At 56.2% G+C, this 17074-nt stretch overlaps 2 protein-coding genes across 3 annotated transcripts in view; one reads left to right on the top strand and one right to left on the bottom strand.

Moving 5' to 3' along the window:
• LOC104866634 (glutamate receptor ionotropic, NMDA 2C) overlaps nt 1-3423 on the top strand; it is a 10461-nt gene extending 7038 nt beyond the window's left edge. The window contains exons 12-13 of the mRNA XM_033767421.1: nt 2059-2093; nt 3325-3423. Of these exons, the coding sequence (XP_033623312.1) occupies nt 2059-2093; nt 3325-3423 (134 nt within the window). The remainder of the gene's footprint in view (nt 1-2058; nt 2094-3324) is intronic.
• Nucleotides 3106-17074, bottom strand: part of Tmem104 (transmembrane protein 104) — a 49266-nt gene continuing 35297 nt past the window's right edge. The window contains exon 10 of one of the 2 annotated variants that reach the window (XM_010630741.3): nt 3106-6578. In XM_010630741.3, the coding sequence (XP_010629043.1) occupies nt 5818-6578 (761 nt within the window). In that variant the 3' untranslated portion in view covers nt 3106-5817. The remainder of the gene's footprint in view (nt 6579-17074) is intronic. The other variant, XM_010630740.3, reaches the window with a different exon arrangement.

Genomic DNA, 17074 nt, shown 5'->3' with positions numbered 1-17074 from the left:
GCCGACCTGCAGGCTCTCGGCACAGGCACAGTCCATGCGGTTCTTGTCCCACCGGGAGGGCTGCTGGGAGGGCGTGCCCGCCGGGGCCTGGGCCTGGCAGCCTAGGCAGCACATCTGCCTGCACACCCATGCCCACCTACCGTTTTGCTGGGGGGACGTCTGCCCTCACTTCCCACCCTGTGCCAGCCAAAGTCCCTGGCTCACTGAGGCCTGGGGCCCTCCAGCGCACAGGGGCAGGACCAAGGGGCTGAGCACAGGCTACAGGGACAGTGGGGTGTTGGAAGAGGTCAGCAGGGGAGCCTACGGCACACAAGGCTTCCAGGATCCTTGCACCTGGAGGCGGATCTCCAGCCTGGAGTCAGAAGTGTGAGGTGCCAGGTGCTCCTGTTCCTGCTGCTCTGGATTCTCTGCCTGGCACTGCCAAGGGTAGGGGGCAGGCAAGTTGGGTCTCTTATGGCTTGTACTGTGAAATCCCGGCCACAGGATCCCATTGGCAGGCGATGGTTCCACAGCCACCAAAATGACCTCAGTAGGCTCAGGTCGTAGAGTGGGCTGGGCCATTGCTGTCTCCATAATCATAAGAAGTCCTGCCCACCCAGCCTGAGTCACTGCGAGAAGGACTAGGACCCTGGAGGGTGCTCCTGCCCTGATGTGAGCCAGTCCCTGCTCACGGCTGCTGTGGCCTTGGCCCGGGGAAGTGGAGGCTGGAACTTGGGGTTGGGGCAAGACCGTCCTGCCTCTTCCTCCATCTAGCTGGAATTTCCTCTGGGACATTAAACTGGCCTTTTACAATCACTGGTCCTGGCTGCCTCATTCTGCACCCCAGAGGGGGCACCATAGCCTGTAGGCACCAGGAGCATCATGGGAGTATCCCAGGTGGGCCAGCTGTCCCTCTGGGGGAGACACAGACTCAAGAGTGTGAGGGAGGGATGTGGGGAGGTGAAGCTGAGGAAGGCGCTCCAGGCAGCAGAAGCCACTTGGTACTCAGTGCCAGTTCACCCACCCCAGTGCTGGATGTGACTTTTTTTTTTTTTTGCTCAGCCTGGGCGTGGTGTTCATCACTCAAGTCTCCTACAAAAAGGAGGCTTGTGCTGTGGCTGTGGCTGTGACTCCCTGCCAGGGACCTTCTGGGAGCCTGCCACTGTCGAGGTGGGAATGGCTGTAGAAGGTCTGCTGTGGGGAGCCTGCGGGACTGGCCTGTGCCCTGACTGGCTGCATTTGCCCAGGGGACTCTGGATTTTTGCCAAGCAGCATTAGGGTTGGGTGAGCTCAGCCTCACTGGTGCCAGGACTTCTCAGGAGGGAGAATCCACCCATCGTTTCAACCCTCTGACCTCCCGCCGGGGCTCCTGGCCAATCTTCTTTTGCTGTCACATGGCACTGGCCCTGCACCAGCCCACAAGATAGTTCTAGCTTACGTGCACAATGTTTTCACGTGTGCAACTAATCTGTCCCCCACGGTAACTGTGAAGTGAGGAGGCTTGTGTGTGGTCATCCAGTCCACACCCACAGGTGCATCGGTGATTGTCAGACCCTTCCCCAGCTGCTGAGGGTGTAAGGCTGAGGCCTGGTCCCCCTGGAGGTTGGGGTAAAGCTGAGTGGATATTAATTCCATGTGACATAGACGAGGGGAAGGAGGGCTGAATGCAAAGACCACTGGAGTCTCTGGCCAGTGCCCTCTCCCACAGCTCCTTGCTGGTGCCCAAGAAGCTGGGAGCCCCTTTCAGCAGAAGGTCATGAGAACTGGACTTTTATGCTTTAGTTTGAGGATGAAATGGTGGTATGGGCTATACCTCTATTCATGGTGAGTCTGATGGACCCAAGAACTGGTGGCTCCCATCCATCGCAGTCAAGTTCACCTTTTTGGTCATATGAATTTTCTTGGCTGGAGCAAAGTTCAGGATCAGAGGCTCCCCAACAGGTGGGGAGTGAGAGTCCTGGTGAGCACTGAGGTCACTGCTCTGGAAGGGAGCTTGACCTTGGGCACAGTCACAGTATGGCAGGATTAAGTGCTGGCCACTAGGCCCTCAACCTGAGGCCCTTATCCTCCCTGAGCCAGGTTTGCAGGGCAGCTCTGGGGCGAAGCTGCAGCAGGTGAGGTTGGGAGGAGTCATGAGGTCTAGGCTGCTCCGCTTGCTGCCCAAGATAATTAATAACCAAGCCCTGGAAAGCTAATTAAGAGCCCAATATGGAGCTGAGCCTACTGCAGCTTCTTCTCACTGGGCCAGGCGCCGGCTGCCTTGTTCCTTCTCTAGGAATAGATGGGAGGGGCGAGCCTGGGCAAAGGAGAGGCAAGAAGGGCACCGATGTGGTTCAGAGACGGAGCGTCCTGGCTTTCTTCCCAGAGAGACGGCACTCTGGCTAGCCTGAATCTCTGAGGGGGGCAGAGAGCCTAGCAGGGGAGAAGGAAGCGATGTCATGGATGTGAAAGCATCCTAAAGGGCCTGAAGAACAGGGCACCCAGGGTATTGTTTGTTTTGGCAGGACACTGGGAGAGACCCTGCACTACCCTGGCAGTAGGATAATCTTATAGTCTTAGCAGGTTCCCTGCTGCTACTCCCCTAGCTCTTTTCTCTCATCTTTTAGCCAAAATCTTGTGTCTGCTCCAGCTTTTCCCAAGGAGCTAGGTTGGGGGAGAGGGGGTAGAGGTCAGAAAAGGGCCAGCATGATGTCCTCTACCTGGACCCAGCCTCTCCTGCTTTGGCCTGCTCTGCCACCCGTGTTGGGAATTGAACACAGGGGCACTGTACCACTGACTGCTATGTCCTTAGCCCTTTATGATTTCGAGACAGGGCCTCACTAAATTGTCTGGGCGGGTGTTGAATTTATGACCCTTCTGTCAGTCTCCTGAGTTAGCTGGGATTACAGGTGTGCACCACAATGCCTGGCTCTGGCTTGCTCTTTCAAAGGGGAGGGGTGTCCAAGTTCCCAAGGGTTTGGGGAACTACAGCCAATCCACATTTTCCAAAAGCCTTCTAGCCCCTGAATTCTGATTAGTTTCCTGCTTGTGAAGTGAAGCAGGCAGTGGCTGCAATTCCCCTCTTATTTGGAGACTATGAAATCACTTAGGTGTCTGGAGTCTTCATTGAGTCCTAGGTCCTGGGCTACAAGTACAGTCATGGCTGGCCAGTGACGGGAGATAAGCACCAGTAAACAGCTTTATTGAGCTCTTGCGTGCCATGCACTAAGCTCAGTCCTTGAATTCCCATGTATGTCAGGCGCACAGGTGCTGTGGCCCCACTTCACGAAGGAAGAAGAGACCCTGGAGGCTTGCGCAGGCCGCGCCCGGCATACAGCATGCCCTCCTTACAGGCTACTTCTTCAGTGCGCTGTCGACACTGCCGGCCCGAAGGAGGAGACGGCAGGGCTCTCCTGCAGCCTGGACCCGGTCTCTAAGAGCCAGCTTTTCTGTGGCCCTCGATAGGAGTGAGCCTTGTTTGGTACTGATTCCGGGCAGGCTGGAGGCTCAGCCTTTTACCTCCCTGGGCCTGGCACTGCCAGTCACTCTCCCTGTGCTGATTTCTCGGGAGGCAGAGAAGCTCTGGCATCAGCCTGTTGCCGAGGCTGCTCCTTGCCCTGTTTGGTGAGCACAGCTGTGCGGCCTGGGGCCTGGCCCTGTGCCCACAAACACCTTCCAGCACTCAGCAGTGCCTCCCAGCCTGTCACCTGCCATCTGCCCCATCTCCAGGCCTCGGGGGAAGAACAGCCAGGGCTCCAGTTGGCACCAGGCTCTAGGGCTCAGCTGGGCTTGGTGCTTCCGCAGGGAGCAAAATGCAGAACGCCACTCCCACCTTGACCTTGCCAGCCCTCAGGGCCTAGTCCAGGTGGGCGACACTGCTGGAGGATGCAATGTCTTCTCTAATGTCTTCTCCTCAGACTCCTGAGCCTGGGGCCCGCTGGGCTGGCATCCTCTGCCATCACTGATCCCCAGGCCCCTCTGCAAATGGAAATCATGCCCTAACCTGCCCACCTCACGAAGTTGACAGAAAAACTTGTAGCCGACTAGGTCTAATGTCCATAGTGAGCGTCACCCTAATATCTAGCTATTAGGGTTTTCTATTTTCTCCAGCCTACCTGGCTATCAGTGGCAGAGGCCTGGTGGTGTAGAAAAAGGTGACCTCAAGGACAGCAGGTGGAGATAGAGGAACAAAGGAACCAGACAGTGGTAGTGGGGAGGGCCCCAGCTTGGCATCAGCCATGCGGTCACCTTGGGCCAACTCCCTCCGGGGCTGGGGCAACTCCAGCTTGGAGGTGGAGGGAACACAGCCACCAGACTCAACTGCTGTGTGTGGCTCCAGATTGTCACATAAATCAACCTGGGCTTTATGATGCCAATAAATTTGCATCCAAAATTTGGTTTGGAGCCCGGGGCAGCAGGATGGCTTAATTTGCTTTGTCCTTAACCAAGAGGGAGTATAATTGGAGAAGGGTAAGTACAGGTGTTTTAATTGAGTTCTCAGAAAACAGCCGGGGAAGCTTCAGGGAAAGCCCAAGCACAGGGCGACCCACAGGTCTTTGTCATTCCTGGCTTCGCTGCCATGGTGCTGGCCTCTTGGTACACTCCGGGGCAAGGCCTCCTGGGAAGGTGCCACCATGGCAGACACAGAAGGGGCGTTTCTTTTCACAAGCTGATGACATGTGAGGAAAGCTGCGAGAACTACAGGTAGGCAACAGTGGTGACAAAGCAGACTGAGGCCAACTGTGACCCGGGACTCTCAGAGGCGGGGATGCCAGGCCAGAGATGGAGGAGTGCAGCACCCCATTCTCTGTAACTCCTGCACATTGCCCAGGACCCTACGACACCCAGCATCATCACACTGCCCAAACTTTAAAGATGGCGAGACACAGAAGGGAGGGGGCGGTGAGCAAGGCACTGAAATCAAGAGGGAGGGGCAGGGGCTGGCGCCCCCAGGTTCCCCAGAAGCAGCTCTGAGACAAGCTGCTCTGGGCTCCAGGACGGACGGGATCAGGCCCAGTGCTGGGGAAAGCCAGGGTCAGGAAGACCGCCAGGCCTGGAGCAGAAGGCACGTGGAAAATGCAGTTCGCTGGAGTCGCTTTCCAAAGTGGCTGGCCCAGCGGGTGCACGCGTGACTGAGAGTAAGAGGGGACTGGGAGCCTGGCCTCCTGCCGTGGAAGTGGTGGCAGGTGCTCTATCCAGCCCACAGCATCCAGGAACAGAGTGACCACCGAGCACTCACAGCCGGACTCCAAGGGGGCCACCTTAGTGTTACAGTAGAGCATGGCGGTGAGCTGGGCTGCTGTGTGCCCTGCGGAAGGCATGTTCCATCTTCTGCCGCCCAGAGCTGGCACCCACAGCAAGGGCCCTCACAGCTCAGGTCTGGGGACCCTGACGCCAATGAACACCACTTCTTCTTGTCACTGGGGCTAGCCAGGCTTATCCCTAGGCCCGGCAGGAAGGTGGGCCCTGCCTGTCACAGGCAGGCTGAGTTAGGATGGCTATGGCCTGGGATTGGCCCCTGAAGAGGCAGCAGATGCTAGTGGACAGGCAAGGGTGCAGGAGGGGCTGCGGAGGGAGGAGGTATAAATAGCGGCAGTACCAGCACTGCTTCTCCCACCACAGAGGAGCCTGCCTCCAGGGGTAGGGGCAGAGAGTACCATGGGGTGGGGGTACCTTTGCGATTCCGGGAGCAGCCACATGCTACCCCAGCGGGCAAGGCCAGGTGCAGATCAGGCGGAGTCCTGGCGGAGAGCCCCAGCTGAGGAGGGCCCTTGAGAGTCCCTGCCTCGCCTGCCCATGAAGGCCTCTTGGCAACTAAATCTTGCCCCCAGCCCTCTCATCGCCAGGCCTGTCCTGCCATCAGAGCTTGGTCTCGCTGAGGACGATGTTGGCTGTGACGAAGAAGAAGCAGGAGAAAGCCCAGAGCAGCACGAAGCCCACCCAGAATGTGTGGCGGAATGGGGACCTGTGCTTGTTGACGGTCCCGTAGCCGAAGGCCAGCTGAGTGTCCTTGCGGCAGAGGTACACCAGGAAGGCAGGGATGACGTACTGGATACCCGTACCCGCGTAGGCTCCTGTGATGCCCACCAGGGACTCCAGGTCATGGGTGCAGAAGGCCACCAGCACAGGGGGCACCAGGGTGATGGTGGGGAACACCACGCGGTCCACCACCCATGGGTACGTGCCGCCCTCGCGGTGGAAAAGCGTCTTCCAGTTGTTGCGCAGGGTCACGGCGATGATGGGGAAGTTGGTGCTGATGGTGAAGACAGGGAAGAGGCCCAGGAAGAAGCGGACGGCAGCCAGGCCTACGACATCACACTGAGCAAAGTTGAGCGTGTACATGTCCATGAGGCTGTCACCACGGAAGCAGAAGATGGCAGTGAAGGACAGGAGGCCGTAGAAGGCCAGGATCAGCACGTAGTCCAGAAACACCAGGCGCGTGAGGTGGCGCTTGGAGGAGATGGGGGTGACAAGGGATGGCAGGGAGTGCTGGCACATAAAGGAGTAGACGCACACCCCAAACAGGTTCCGGACCCCTGAGAAGTCGGCCAGGGCCGGGTGCCCCTCACCTTGGCCCTTCCCAATTCGGACCAGGGCCAGTACGATCATGATGGCGAAAGCTGGAAAACAAGACAGGGCAGTCAGCCAGTGGGGACGGAATCACCCAGTCTCAGTTTCCAGTGTGGGGGGCCAGGAGCCATGTGAGAAAGAATCTTTACATGTAGTTTTGTGCATTCCCAAAGCCATGTTCTTGGGCAGCTCAACAATGGCTGCTGAACTTAACAAAGGTCCCATGCATCCCTCTCCGTGTCCGACTCGCCCTCCTTCCGTGGAGGCGGAGTCTGGGCATGTTCCAGAGCAGGGAGGTGCTGGGGTGATCTGCAGGGTGAACCAGCCCTAGCCAGCACTACCAGCTCCCCATCCCCAGCCCCAGGGGCTCTCTTGAAGGCTCTGCCAGCTCCTGGGTCTGCATGAATGCTCCCCCCCGTCCCTTGGTTTAAAAGATGTTTGGGTGCTGGTGGGCGGCAGAGGGCAGAAAAGCACAGAGCACTTGGAAGGAGGTGTCCTCCTGGGCCGAGAGCATGTGCTAGATCTGCTGAAGGCAAAAAGGCAGGAATGCTGTGCAGAGGAGCATGCCCAGGACTGTAGCAGGCAGGAAGTGGCCACTGGCCACTCCGGGGAAGAAATGGTGCCGAGGGGCAGCGCTGAGGACTGTGGAGTCCTGAGCTGCTGCCACCAAGGCTGGAGGCTAATGGCACCTGGTTCTGTTCTCCTGGGCCCGATGGAAGTTAGGAGACACAGGATTTGTTGCAGAAGCAGAAGAGGGCCTGTGACATTACTCAGAGCAGGCAGGCTTCCGCTGTGGATAGAGATGGGGCTGGCTCGTAGAACAGCCTTCTTCTTGGGCCCGCCACCTGGATACCAGCCCGCCAGGCTGTCCTCCAGGATGTGCTCCCCGAAGGTGGCTGAGTGAAACAGCAGGCTGCGTGCACCAAGCGGAGTTCAGGAGGAGCTGAGTCCTATGGACAAGAGTCCCTTGCAGTCGGAGGAGGTGGGACTTCTAGACCATCTGTGGCTCTCTGGCCTCTGTATCTGCTACCTTGCTTACCCGGAACTGTCACTGTTAGCTACTCAGCACACACAGAGACCACTGGTGTCCTGTCTCCATTCTGGAGTTTACAAACCCCTGCTGTCTCTGTTCAGAGGAGATCTCACAGCCCCTCCAGCCTGTGCCCTAGTCCCTGAGATAAAGCCATGGGAAGATGTGACACTTCTTGGTCAGCAGAGCCCAGCATGCAGCTCCTGACAGCCCCAGCAGCAGAGACTCAGGGCTCCCCCCCACAGGGGGGAGGCGGGGGACCTCCTCTGTCTCCTTTAGGCCCCAACATAGCAGGAAGAGGTCATTCTGCTAGGACCCACAGGAAGCCAGGCTGATATTGTCCCACAATGACAATGGAGAACAGGGCAGAATCATGTATTACTTTTAATCAGAACTGCCTGCCACGGTCTGGGATAGGAGGGGAGCGAGGGAACAGCCCTGTGAAAATTGCCAATAAAAAAGATGATTTGTTTGCACCCTTCACGGCCCGCTCCATCCCACCACTCCTGTCGCTCCAGGGCGTCACAAATCTTCCTGGCTAGTCAAGGGGAAGCAGCGACCCAGGTCCTTGAGTCTTAGCCTAGGCCCTGGGCAGTGTGGCTCATCCCAGAGATTCCTGGGGAGGCTGCAGGAGGGCTGTGCTTGGCAGAGGTCTGTGAGGAAGACCTGGCCTGCAAGATGTGGGAAAATGGGCAAAGGCTAACTGGGAGGGGAGTCTTGGGTGCCAGGAGGGGTTACAAAGCCACTGAGCGGGGCCAGGGCTACCAGGTTGCCAGATATCTTGGAGGCTGAAGCAGGCAGTAGTGTCACTGTAGGTAGGGCACTCAGCCCAGGCTAAGGGGGCAGCTGCTGGAAGGCAAGATTCATACGCTGCTCTGCCCCTACCACTCATGGCCCTGCTGCAGGACCTTGGCAAAGCCGACACAGATTTGGGAAGAGACCAGCGGGGAAATCCTCGAGCTGTCTCTCTGCTGCTTGACCTCTGGGTCCTGTGAGCAAGAAGGCAGGGAGGAGCTGGCTGTCCAGATGCTCACACCTCCATTACAGCGTTCAGCCAGGATGCCAGCTAGTGCTTCTCTGTCTACCTTCCTCCTCAGCCCTAAATCTCCGAGAAGTTGGAGGAGATACAGGTGGAAACTGACTTGCTTGTTCAGGGAGGCTTTCTGGACAGCCCTGACTGGGGTGTTTTTTATTGCCAAGTTAGGAAGTAAGCTTCCAGAGCAATGAAACTGGCTTTATAAAACACACAGCCTATGCAGCCCCCAACAGAAAGCAGGGGTCCTCCAAAATAGCTGCTGTAGGGGGCTGCGTCGTTTATGTCAGTGATGATGTGGGATTGATACAGAGAACTTTTATAAATCATCTAAAAACTTACAAAATGTTAGGAAAATGTACAATGACTTCTGCTGTCTCTAACAGCAATCTGCTTCATTTAGTTCAAAATTAACAGACACTGAGGGTGGGGATTTTTATGTTTTCTGCTGTCTCTAACAGCAATCTGCTTCATTTAGTTCAAAATTAACAGACACTGAGGGGCTGGGGATTTAGCTCAGCGGTTCGGTGGCCTGCCTTGCAAGCGCAAAGACCCGAGTTCAATCTCCAGTACCAAAAAAAAAAAACAAAAAACCAAAAACCAAAAAACAAAAAAACCAGACACTGGAAGCACTGACCATGAAGTGGGACATCCGGCCTCATCCCTAACCCTGAACACCCCCATCCTGTGCACTAGAGTAGAGAGCTAGAAGAATCTTACGGTACACTCCCTGACTACAAGGAATTGTTACGTCTGGGTTAAAGTGAACTGTCTGGTTACTGTAATTTGTACATGGGTAATGTGAACTGAGGAGATGAAATGTAACCACCTGAATGAGAACATAATTGTAAAACCTATAAAAGAGGAAGCTGCAACCCAATTTGAGGCTGATCACTGGCACTGCCTTTTTGACCTTTGCTGGCAAAATAAACTTTTTATTATTTTACTTCCATTCAGCTAGTCTCTATGTGAGTCTCCTTGCCAATTCCTTCCCCAACAGGCTATCTTCTAGAACTTTTAGGATGGCCTACAAGGCCATAGCTACGGGTGCTAAGATACACTTCAGCTGTGGTGGTGGCACATCTGTAATCACAGCACTTGGGAAGCCAGGGCAGGAGGACCACAAGTTTGAGGCCAGCCAGGGCTATACAAGGAGACTCTCAAAAAAAAAAAAAAAAAGTATCTGACAATCTGTTTGGTTTTTGCTTTGAGACAGGGTCTCGCTATGTAGTTGAGACGGACCTGGAACTCACTATGTAGCCCAGGCTGGTCTCGAACTCATAGAGATCTTCCTGCCTCAGCCTCCTGAGTGCTGGGATTATAAGCGTGAGCCACCATGCCCGGTTTATCTTACAATCTTTTGATTAATGCTACTACCTAGATTAGGCTCCCAATGGGTTCTCTCAGTTCTCATCAAAAAGTCTATTTCCAAAATCTTCCCTTGCAGGCTTGATGCCTGCAACCATCCAGGAGCAAAAAGAATTGTTGGAGTAATTCCAGGGTTGTTGAAAAATGTCCACTTTATGGACTGGAGGAACTGGGATAAGGACTTGGAGGGGACAGGCTCGGCAGAGAGGGCGGGTTTAGGAGAATAAGGCCACAACATCTGCTCTGCGTCGGGTAGAAAGGCTGGTGAGGACTCAGAGTGACCCCAGCCAACCGAGCAGAGGCAGACCCTTCGGCTTCCCCACAAAGGCACACGGCAAGCAGCACTGGCTGTCCCTGGGGTGTGGAGAGGACAGGAGGTGCTCTGGCCTGACCTCCAAACAGGCACGTTCCAAGGAAGCCTGTACACCCTCACCCTTACCCCGGATTCTGCTGGATGGAGAGAGAAAAGGGACAGGAAGGGAGAGGGCGGGAGCTGTGGACCTGCAGGGGTCCTGACACAGGGGCACGGGCCTAACCCCACTACCCCTAGCACCTTATCCCTTTCCCTGTCGCCTCCCTCCCCTGGTTGTGGGAGAAGCAGGGCTCAGCTATCTCCTAGATTGATCACACTGTCCCTAGGAGACAGCTGCTCCAAAAACTCATCAGGTCTGGTCATAAATCAAGGTGAAATAAGGATGACAGGCTCTGAGCGACAGACACCGCCCAAGGCGCAGCAGGGGGAGTGGCTGAGCGCACATTAGTGCCTGGTACTCCGTTGCCCACACCACACCAACTCGTGCCCAGCTTGGAGGCACAAAGGGACGTGGAGATGGGACAGAGCACTGAGTGATCCCCAGACATGCTGGGCTCCCCCAGCAGATGTGTCAGGGTCCATCCCGGAGCAGGGCCAGCAGTCCCTTGAGGGCAAGGCTGATCCTCCTAGTTCTCTGCCCTACCACATCTACCTGCATTCCACACTGAAAGTCACACTCCAGGAGGTGAGGAGAAGTGAGGAGCCAGGGAGGACGCAGAGGGGAGAAGCTGGTGAGGCCTGACGTCAGGTCACATGAGGACGGCTGGGCCTGGGCAGGCTCAGCTGGAGGGTGACGAGGGGGCAGGAGACGTCCAGTACCTGATGAGTAGCAGGCTGTGTAGAGACAGCTGTGCTGGTTCTGCGTAACCCGAGGCTCAATCAGAACCACCCACTCGCTCATCCCATCCATTCAACAAAGATGTACTGCATGCCAGCTGGGCGCTGGCACTATTCTGGTCACCTGGGGACAGCTCATGAAGACAGCCATGGGCTCCTTCCTCCTGGGAACTACAGCCCAGAGACACAACCGTGGAAGACACAGAGCAAACCAAGAACTGGCTAATGGTCATATTAGCTCAGGATGGATGATGTCATGGGGGGGGCATGTCCAAGCCAGAGGGCAGGAGATCACCTGTAGGGGGTCATGGAGGAGAGCCCGTCAGAAGGGACCGCAAGGACCTTTCTCCGCTGTTCCACTCTCCGAGTCCAAGGTGGCCTCAACCTGCTCTTGCTTTAGGGGAGGAGCTCACTGCAGGGCAGTGACAAGGAGTCAGGTGCCCCTCCCAGGTCTCCCCCCAGTGTCCAGGCCACTAAGTCCATGTGACGCTGTACAGTGCTTGCGTGCAGACTTCCGATAGCTGATCTAACTTCCACAAGGGGCCCTGGCCATACTGATTCACCCTGAGGCGCAGCTCTCCCCTTGGGAGGGAGGGAGAAACACAGGTGTGGAAGGCAAGTCATCATCCTGGGAGCTGAGACAAAACCAGGCGCAGATCCGGGGGCTGAGCAGCAGCTCGGTCAGAGGAGGCGTCTCCCTTCCCTTTCTGGAGACAGCAGGGTGACAGTAAAATTCACACGAGGGCTGCCTGCCTACCCCAAGACCGGGATGGCTTCCATCCTTGGGCAGAAACACACCCAGTTCTGGGTGTCCAGATGAGGTAAGGAAAGCTGTGGCTTCCTGTTAACAGCGGCTGCCACACCCCAGAGGGCAGCAACTCTGAGTGCGGTGGTCGCGATGGCATCGCACATCAGGATCCATTCTCACAAGGTTCAGCGGAGCCATCACTCCCTAAAGTGATGAGAAGCGCTGCTCTCCGGAGACCCCACACCCCTTCTTTTTACCATGGGAACTGTATGCCTGTCCTCAGGGCCTTCTCCTTAGCAGAGAGAGCACCCTTCTGATCACCTGCCAAAGGCGATGCTGACTTATAAGAGGCTGAGGCCAATAAACAAACACTCACATCCCTCCTGAACCTCGTTTCCTGAGCAGCCCCAGAGCTCGGATGCTGACTTCCGAGGAGTCCGACAAGCACTCCGTAATATACATGCTTTTGTCTACAGCTCCTGGTTCACCACTCCCTCCTCAAGGCAGGCCGTGGATACTCTTCCCAAGGCAGGTCCAATAAGCCCTTGCCTTTCTGTGTTGGATCCGGTCTGACAGATCATAAGACCCTCCTTTCCCACGGGGTCCTGTCCCAAACCTGGGGAAATCCAACCAACCGCTTCCCAGCATCTGAGGCCCAGCCTTCCTACAAGCTTGCTTACTGGAGAGCTGTCCCCTCAGCTCTCACCTCTGACCCTGGCCCCTGGTGTCCCCGAAGCAGGGGACAGACCTCATGCTGTTCTCCAAGCCCTGTTCGTGGCTCTGGCTCCAGCCCTGGCACACATGAAAGGAGGCCCATCTGTCACGGTGGCTGTCGGGGGGATGGTGCTCTCTTCTCTGAGCAGAGAATCAACATGCCAAGACTAAGGATAAGAAATGGCCGTGTGTGCCCGTCACCAGCTCAGGTACTGGCGCTCAGGCAGCAAGCTGGACCTGGGGAAGGACTTGGCACCAGCTCTGTCCTTCCCAGCGGCTTGGCCCTCATAGAGTGCAGGGGCACAGATCTGTCTCTGCCTTAAGCTGGGTCGGCGGGAGGGCTGGGTGTGGCTGACTGGGTAACATCAGCTTGGGCTGAGAACCCCTGAAGACCACACAGTTTCTCAGCACTGACACAGGAACAGGTGACTGGGCGTTTGTCCCTTAAATAATCAGGACAAATAACTGAAAAATAAGAGATAGGAGGGGCAGACAGGCACCTGCAGGTGGAAATGAGAGTGAAGCCTGGGAAGTCGTCATGTCTTGGAGGCCAAAGGAAAGGAGGGTTATTTTTTTTTTCCCCAAACAAGTTCAAGTTCTCAAGTTATACTGGCTTCAACTCCTGACTTCCTTTTCCTTTTATCTTCCCTTCCCTCCCTTCCTTTCTTCCTTTTTCTTTTCCTGTTTTCAGTATTGGGGATCAAATCTAGGGGCACTCTACTACTGAGCTACATTCCCAGCCCTCCCCATTTTCTCGTACCAGGGATCAAACTCAGGACTTTGCACTTGTGAGGCAGGTACGGCACCACAAAGCTAAATCCCTGGCCCTTCCCCAGCCCTTTTTCATTCTGAGACAGGGTTTTGCTAAATTGTTCAGATTGGCCTCAGATGAGACCCTCCTGCCTCAGCTTCCCGACTAGCTAGGATTATAAGCTCGTGTCACTGAGCCCAGGGATGACTCCTTTAGGAGTGCGATCTTAGCGTGAACTGTTACATTGCCTTTAAAAATGGAAATGACAGAGCTGGGTACAGTGATGCATGCCTGTAACCCCAGCCCTGTGATCCTTGGAGGCTGAGGTAGAGGAGTGTGCGTTCAAGGCTGGGCCTGGACTACATAGCGAGACCCCGACTTTAAAAACGAAAATGAAAAATGAAATCAAACCAAACCAAGACAAAACAAAGCAAAACAGAACAGAACAAAAAAAAAAGGTGATGGCATCAGGGTGCTGAGGCAAGAAAACAAGCAGGCGCAGTGACAGATGTGGGCAGTGTGGTCCATGGCAACTGCTCAGAGACGAGCCGGGCCTTCTCATCATCTCAAAGCCTCACTTCCTGAGCCAAAACACCCTGTCAGCCCCAAGTCCTTGGCTGCCTGTCTTAAAGTGGGGGGTCGGGGTCACACCGGTGACCTCACCCTCCCACTGGGTTGAGCCAATGTCAGAATCCTTCTCTGGAGCCCTCGGCACCTTTGGGGTTCTGTGGGCCAAAATGATCCACAGTTCTCACTCGGGCCCCTCCCAGGGTTCCCAAAGACACACAAGGCCTGGTGTCCCCCGTGGTGCCTGGGCATGTGCTCTCTCTGGAGTTGGTCCAGCCTTCCTGAGACGAAGTCTCAGCAGGAATTCAAGACACTCTTGGAGCACCCAGGTGCTGCCTGGGAGGCCCAGTCTTAATTTTTCATTTCTAAGCTGTCAGAGCAGCTCAGTTTGTAACCATGGGGAAGTCAGAGCTGGGGCCTCTGCTGCTGGACGATTCATCTCCTTTCTGGAGACTGAAAACATAAAATTTCAGACATGGTCACTTTCTTCCCCTGAAAGATGCTTGGCCCCTTCCTCTTGAGAAGCCAGCTAGATACGGAGAAAGCCCAGGAAGCAGAGAAGACGGAGGAAGAGGAGGAGGTGGAGGAGGAGGAGGAGGTGAAGGAGGACAGGTGATACCAAGACAAGGACGTCTGGATCCCAGTCTCAGTATGAGTGCTGGAGCTCTGGAGCTGCTGTGGCTCACAGTGCATCTCTGCAGGTGTGACCACCAGGCTGCCTGGGGCCCCTTGAGAGGCCCCGTCCTTCACTGAAGCCAGGCCTGTAACACCACTGGGCCAGGCACCTTGACCCATGCTGTGCACAGGTGACCTGGGGCTTATTCTCCCTTGCCGCATCAGTGTGCGCAGGGCTCCTGGGCAGAACAGGAGCCCCCATCTGGTGGCCAGATCGGCACATGTCTCGGCCGCACACAGGTCAGAGCTGCTGACCAGGGCTGCTCAAGAGGGGAGGTATGGCTGCAGGAGCAGGAGCGGCGCCCAGTGGCGCGTTCCGGTTGGTCCTGCTGATCCTGACGGAGCGTGATCTGCCTGCATGCAGCTGGCAAAGGTCAATTAAGTGCCCCCTAACCCAACAGCCTCAGCACAGAAACTCTGGCTTTCTCTTCTGTAAATGGACCTCTGCGATTGCAGAGAGCATGTCTAGAAAAGCAAGACTTGAATTAAGAGCAAAGTGAAACACATGTCCAGGTTTCTCGGAGGAGGGAGTCCTGGATAACCCTGGAGAGCTGCCCAAAAGCTGGCGGGTACAACTGCAGACATGGGAGGGCTGGCTGCTTGTGAGAGGGATGGGGGACAGCCCACCTGCAGTGGGGTGGCAGGGTCCTTCCTGGACCCCCAAGAGGCACCAGTTGAGTGGCTGTGAAAGAATTCAAACGGCAGCTGGCGGCAGAGAGCAACAGATGGCTATGGCTCACAGGACCCCCGGCTGCTGGTGGTGACAGATCGGAGCTGTCCCACTGGGAGGAGCCCCCACAGAAACCAGACATGGACAGGGGCACAGGTAACAACCAGAGAGCCTGCTGTTCCCAGGTGACAGTCTCCTCCTGGGACCTCCACTTTGCCTCCCACCACTCCCAGGTCCCACCTTTTCCTGGGGCTTGGAAAACAATCTGGGGCCCTTGGGGGTGGGGTGGGGAGCCAGGGCTGAGCAGCGTGGCAGGCTCCAGCTTCTCCACGGAGAGGACGGTGTCTGACCCACTTTGAGGGGAACACAGAGACAGAAGAACGCTCGGTGTCTGCTCTGAATCCACAAACAGCGGGGAGGGAGCCCTGTGGGTCCCCAACAGCACAGACCTGAGCAGGGCGGCTGTGCTCCACAGCAGCCTTTATTAGAAAGAATCGGGTTTTAGTAACACCGAATGGGCACCCTGAGCCGAGCCAGCTGTTCAGGTCCCCAAGCGGGAGCTGTCTGCATGAGCCTGGGGGAATGTATGTAAAGGGACTGAAGTAATGATGCCTCTGTGGCCTCTTCCAGGCCGAGAGCCCCACACACTGGGCATCCAGGGTGGGAACAGCTGACTGGCATAGGTCTGCATGCATAAGGCTCAGGATCTGAGGCCACGGCTGCTGGACCTGTGGGCACGAAGGACGGTGCTCTGGCTACCTTTCCTTTGTCCTGGTCCACTTGCTGCTGATAGAGCTAGGGGCTCTAAAGGAGCCCCTGACCCCCAGGAGATGGCTTGTTTCTCATTTCCTGGAGGCTGAGCTTCCCTGAAGGTGGTGGGGGTGGAGGCTGGGGTAGAGGGCCCCCTTCCCCGTGTGCACCAAGGAACACAGTGGGGGTGAGGCGAGGCTGTGCAGATCTCAGCGCGGGTACCTAGTACGGACACCTTGCACCACCCCTGTTTCCAGTCGCGGCTGAGGTTGTGTCCCCAACCCGCTGGCCGGTCTCTAGAGACGCTCGCTGTGAGGCTTCTCTCGGGATGTGACAGTTAGCTGAGTTGACAATGATGGCAATGCTCACTGTGGCTCCCATGGCAGCTTTAAGCTGCTCGATGGGGCTTGTTTTCTCATTCGGCACAGACATCACCTGACCCACATCAAAGGAACAGGGTGAGGGGTGCAGTATGATAACTTTGATAACTTGGAGGTGTAGCACCCATCACCACGCCAGAGGCCTCTGCTCAGACCTGGAGTAGCTGCCTGGGGGAGCTCACAGAGAGACCAAGAGGCTGGCCAGGCACCCGAGCTGCTAATGCTCTCTCTCTCTCACTTGCTGGGGACACCAAACTGACCAGCCTGGTATCCCCAGACTTATTTGGGGGCACAGCAGAATCAACAAGGACACTTGTCATTTACATTCTGACGTTTTCTCTGGACGCGGGGCTATTTGCAAAGTCTCTTAACCCGTTAGTCCCATTCTGGCAGCGTAAGGGGGCTGGCCTGAGGCTCCTCCTTGGGAGAGCTTGGGGGCCTGCGATCTCCCCGGCCTCATTTCAACAGATGGCAGAACAAATTCCTAATTAGGCACGAGAAAGTTTCCGGCTCAGCACATTTATTCATGATTTTCTGGTCCCTTTGGTGCTCATTCTGCCCCTTTTGTCTTCCTGGAACCCAAGCTAGCTTATTGCCACCCTGAGCTCTTTACTTGGCTCTTGGAAAGGCACAGCCTTAATCTGGGGAGAAGAAGGGCATGTGGCAGGCGGGGGTGTGGAAGGGGGGATCGGGGGGGGGGGCAGGCCACA

Source organism: Fukomys damarensis, unplaced genomic scaffold, assembly GCF_012274545.1.
Source record: "Fukomys damarensis isolate Sample0158 unplaced genomic scaffold, DMR_v1.0_HiC HiC_scaffold_23, whole genome shotgun sequence".
Taxonomy (NCBI): domain Eukaryota; kingdom Metazoa; phylum Chordata; class Mammalia; order Rodentia; family Bathyergidae; genus Fukomys; species Fukomys damarensis.
The sequence above is the reverse complement of the archived record's forward strand: the minus strand, read 5'-3'. Positions and strand labels throughout refer to the sequence as shown.